Genomic DNA, 3,489 nt, shown 5'->3' on the forward strand with positions numbered 1-3,489 from the left:
GGCTCACAGGTGGCTTTGCCAGATGCGGGGGACAGTGGGGGGCAACTGGATCGGGTCCCGCGATCGCGGGCTGAGCGCCCCCCAGTCCAGTGTGGCAAGTGGGCTGGCACTCAGCAGCACACTCCCAGGGAGGAGGACGGGGTGGCAGTGGTAACGTCTGTAAGTGGGGGGTTCAAAAAGAAGAAAAAAAAGGGAAACCCAACAGCTCGGCCATTCCTCAGCGACTTGTCCCAGTCCGGAAACCTGCAGGGTTGAGGCTGCGGGTGCCCGTTTGGGGGAAGGCTGGCTGGGCTCCGCTCTCCTCGCCCACCCGCCGTGTTGGTCATCGCTCGATGGCAAGCAGCCTGCTCGGGAATCCATGCTGGGCGCGAGGTCAGGACCGCGCCTCCCCCAGTCACCCAGCAAGGGGAAGGGTGCGCTGGAAACTCTCCTTAAAGAGCTCCGGGCAGTGGCAGTCTCCCTGGGACAGCCCGTGACCTCTGCAAAGGCTCATTGGCAACACAACTACAAGAGGGCTGGAGTGCCTTCATCTCAGCTTGAGGGAAGGGAGCGGGAAAAGCATGAGTTCAAGCCCATCTCCCCCGAAACAGGGATGTCTTGAAAGAGCATGTTGGTTCAACGGATACAGAAGTGGGTTTCAGAGGGTGCTCCAGAGACATCATTAAAAGAAAACCAAACCTCAAGTTTGGGAGGCAGCAAAAAGCTTATTTTTCTTTTAAACTGAGAACTTCAAAGACTGGAGTCTCATCATCTCCATCTCTCTCCTCTTTGCACGCTTCCATACTCCCACAACAGCCTCCAAGGAGACCTTCTTCCCACCTAGAAAGCCTCCGCCCTGCCTGGGCAAGACGCAGCCCTCCTTCGGCTTCCTGTCAAGGTGGGTTTTGCAGTCCCTGACACAGAAGCGACCTAGCTGAAAAGCCACTACAGCCCGAGTGCAGCACGTCGTCCCAGGGAAAGCCGCAGGGGCGTTCCCAGATGCCGTCCCAGCGGCAGGGAGGCACCGTACATTCACGTGCTGGGACGGCCGCTTGCCTTCAGAGCGCCCGTCCACGCTCTGCTCTAAGCCTGCCGCCATCCGCGCTGACGTGATCTGGCTGGAACGATCAGTTTACGCTAGGTGCTTCCCTTCCACACCAGATCAGCCACCTCGTCCCGCTCCTCCAGAAGGGCAGGGGAGGGGATTTAGTCAGGTGTATACCTGGCTGAAAGCACAAACCCTTACCCTACCACTCAAGAGAGCAGCTTCAACAACATAGCCCTTTCTCTTCCTCAGAAGTAGTGCTGCCTCTCTCACTAAAAAAGAAGGAATTCTCTCTCAGAGACAAAAAGATGAATTCACAGCAGGGAATGAGAACTCAGACCCAGGAAGCCGCCCCAGATGACCGCCGGTGGATGCTGGACCCTGTTGCCAAGGAGAACATCCGGGAAGAGGGGGCAGGATCCAAGTGGGGCCGCCTGGCTCAGCACCACAGCCCCCGGCCGCAGGGACAGGCGGGTGGTGTTTCTACACCATGGGGCTGTCACCCGGACCGACCGACCGGCCGGCCACGGGAGGGCACGGAAAGGCCCCCTCGCTCACGTGCAGAGGGGGACGAAAACCAGAGTCACTCAGTTCAAAGCGCTGTTCTCCTGTAGCCGCGGCTGGAAGTGCAGATGAGGGAGGGAGCAGGAAGAAGCCATTTCACAGTAAAGCTCTGCCCTCCCTGCTACGTGCTGGGAGGCGGTCAAGGAGAAGAGTTAGTGCTTCTCAGCACACAGACAGAACAGCTGACGCCAGCCCGGGCTGGAGAGCCTGGAGCAACAACAGCACAACGGCCTACGCCCGTGGGCACAGTAGATGCTCTCCGTCTACACGCAGAGCTGTAACAGAAAAGCAAGCCCATCCACCCATTTCTGGCTAGCAGGCAACAAGAGTGTGTGTATCTCCACCGACACTGACTCATCCTCTCCCCGTCCCTCCTCCAGCGAGGTGGTACAAAGACAACGTCCCTACACCCCAGGTGGAAGGACCCTGTGTCCAGCGCTGGGGGTGTGTGTGTGCAGGGAATCAGGAGCATCGTGACCTATGTTTGCACCAGTCCTGGGCTGGGGCGGGGGAAGGGGAAACACAAACCGAAAAAATCCCAAGACTCATTTAAGGAGTAAAAAAGTGAGTAGGAAAAAAGCACAGGGACTGAGTTAAAAAACAAGTCAGTGCTTCAGGAGCGTTGCCAGCACAGCGCAACAACACTGGGCTCTCTCTTTTCCCAAGAAGCTATATTTATAAGATTTGAATATTTTCTGTATATTTCTATTTTTCTTTTCTCTCCCTCTTTTTTTTTTTTTTTTTGTTCCCCCCCCCCTCCCTCCCCGCCCCAAAATACTCTCCTCCCTTGTGTTCAGTTGGCCAGGACGACAGGCTGGAACGACTGGCTGGGATACTGCATGGCATTCAGGTTGTAGCTGAGTCCTTCCACAAAGGGAGACTTCTCCAAAAAGAGGCTGTTGGTGCTGCCACCGAAGACCTGAGCCATATCAAAGGTACCACCCGTGCCGGTGTTGAACTGCGATGTCGGCGGGATGCTGCTGGCCTGGCTCTCACTGGCAACGCCATCGAAGAAGAGACTGCTGGCTCCCGGCGACCCGCCGCTGTAAACGAACTCCTTGGCGTTGGGGGAGAGCTGTGACTGCGGGGCTTGGCTCCCAGCGCTCCCGACGAAGTTCAGAGAGTGCATAGACAGGGAGAGGCCCTTGTGCTTCAGCAGGTTGGTGGTGGGAGACCTGACCATCCTCGGCTGCTGCCCAGCCCCTGCTCCACCGCCCCCTCCTCCGGCTCCTCCGCCCTTCTTCATCTTGGTAGAGCCAAACTTTGTGGCAGCAAAGGTGGCAGTGGTGAAAGTGATGGGCTGGGCAGAGCGAGGGATGAAGGTGGGGCTAGGCGACTGGCCGAAGGAGGGGGACGGAGAGTTGGACAGCGAGTTGTCCTGGCTGCCAATGGGGACAAATACCTGGGCGTCGGGGTTGAAGCTGCTCTTGATTTCTTTGTCCAGCTCCGCGGCGCTGCAGCCCTCGCTGTCATCCAGGTAGAGGACCTTAACAGAGCCCTTCTCGCCGATCTGGTAGGAAACCTCAAAAGGATCAATCCAGACACTCAGCTCTTCCGGCACATTGGCGCGCACATCCTCCACGGCCAGCCCGCTCCGCTTGGCCGCCAGCTCCACCACCGGATCCACCGTCTCCCCTATATGAACACAGCGATAGCCAGATCCCTTCAGAGGCTTCTCCGGGTACCAGTGACCCTCATATTTCTTCTTCAGCAGGCGCTCTAGCTCCTCACCGAACAGGTCTGCCCGCCTCCGAGGAAGCTTGTTGTACAGGTATGAGATAATGAAGTTAAGAGCAACTTTGATCTCCAGATGCATACTCCCTTCGCAGCAAGCAAGTCAGGGCAGTGTATTAAAAGAGACAAAATGACACACGCATAGACAAGATTTGGCTCCAAACAGA

The 3,489-nt window shown here is 57.2% G+C and overlaps 1 protein-coding gene across 1 annotated transcript in view; it reads right to left on the minus strand.

Annotated features, from left to right (window-relative positions):
* Positions 1-3,483, minus strand: part of TOB2 (transducer of ERBB2, 2) — a 4,489-nt gene extending 1,006 nt beyond the window's left edge. The window contains exon 1 of the mRNA XM_009321952.1: positions 1-3,483. This exon is cut by the window's left edge and continues 1,006 nt beyond it. Coding sequence (XP_009320227.1) covers positions 2,382-3,404 — 1,023 coding nt within the window. The 5' untranslated portion in view covers positions 3,405-3,483 and the 3' untranslated portion in view covers positions 1-2,381.
* Between the last annotated feature and the right edge of the window lie 6 nt (positions 3,484-3,489).

This window comes from Pygoscelis adeliae, unplaced genomic scaffold (genome assembly GCF_000699105.1).
Source record: "Pygoscelis adeliae isolate BGI_AS28 unplaced genomic scaffold, ASM69910v1 Scaffold60, whole genome shotgun sequence".
In the NCBI taxonomy this organism is placed as follows: Eukaryota; Metazoa; Chordata; class Aves; order Sphenisciformes; family Spheniscidae; genus Pygoscelis; species Pygoscelis adeliae.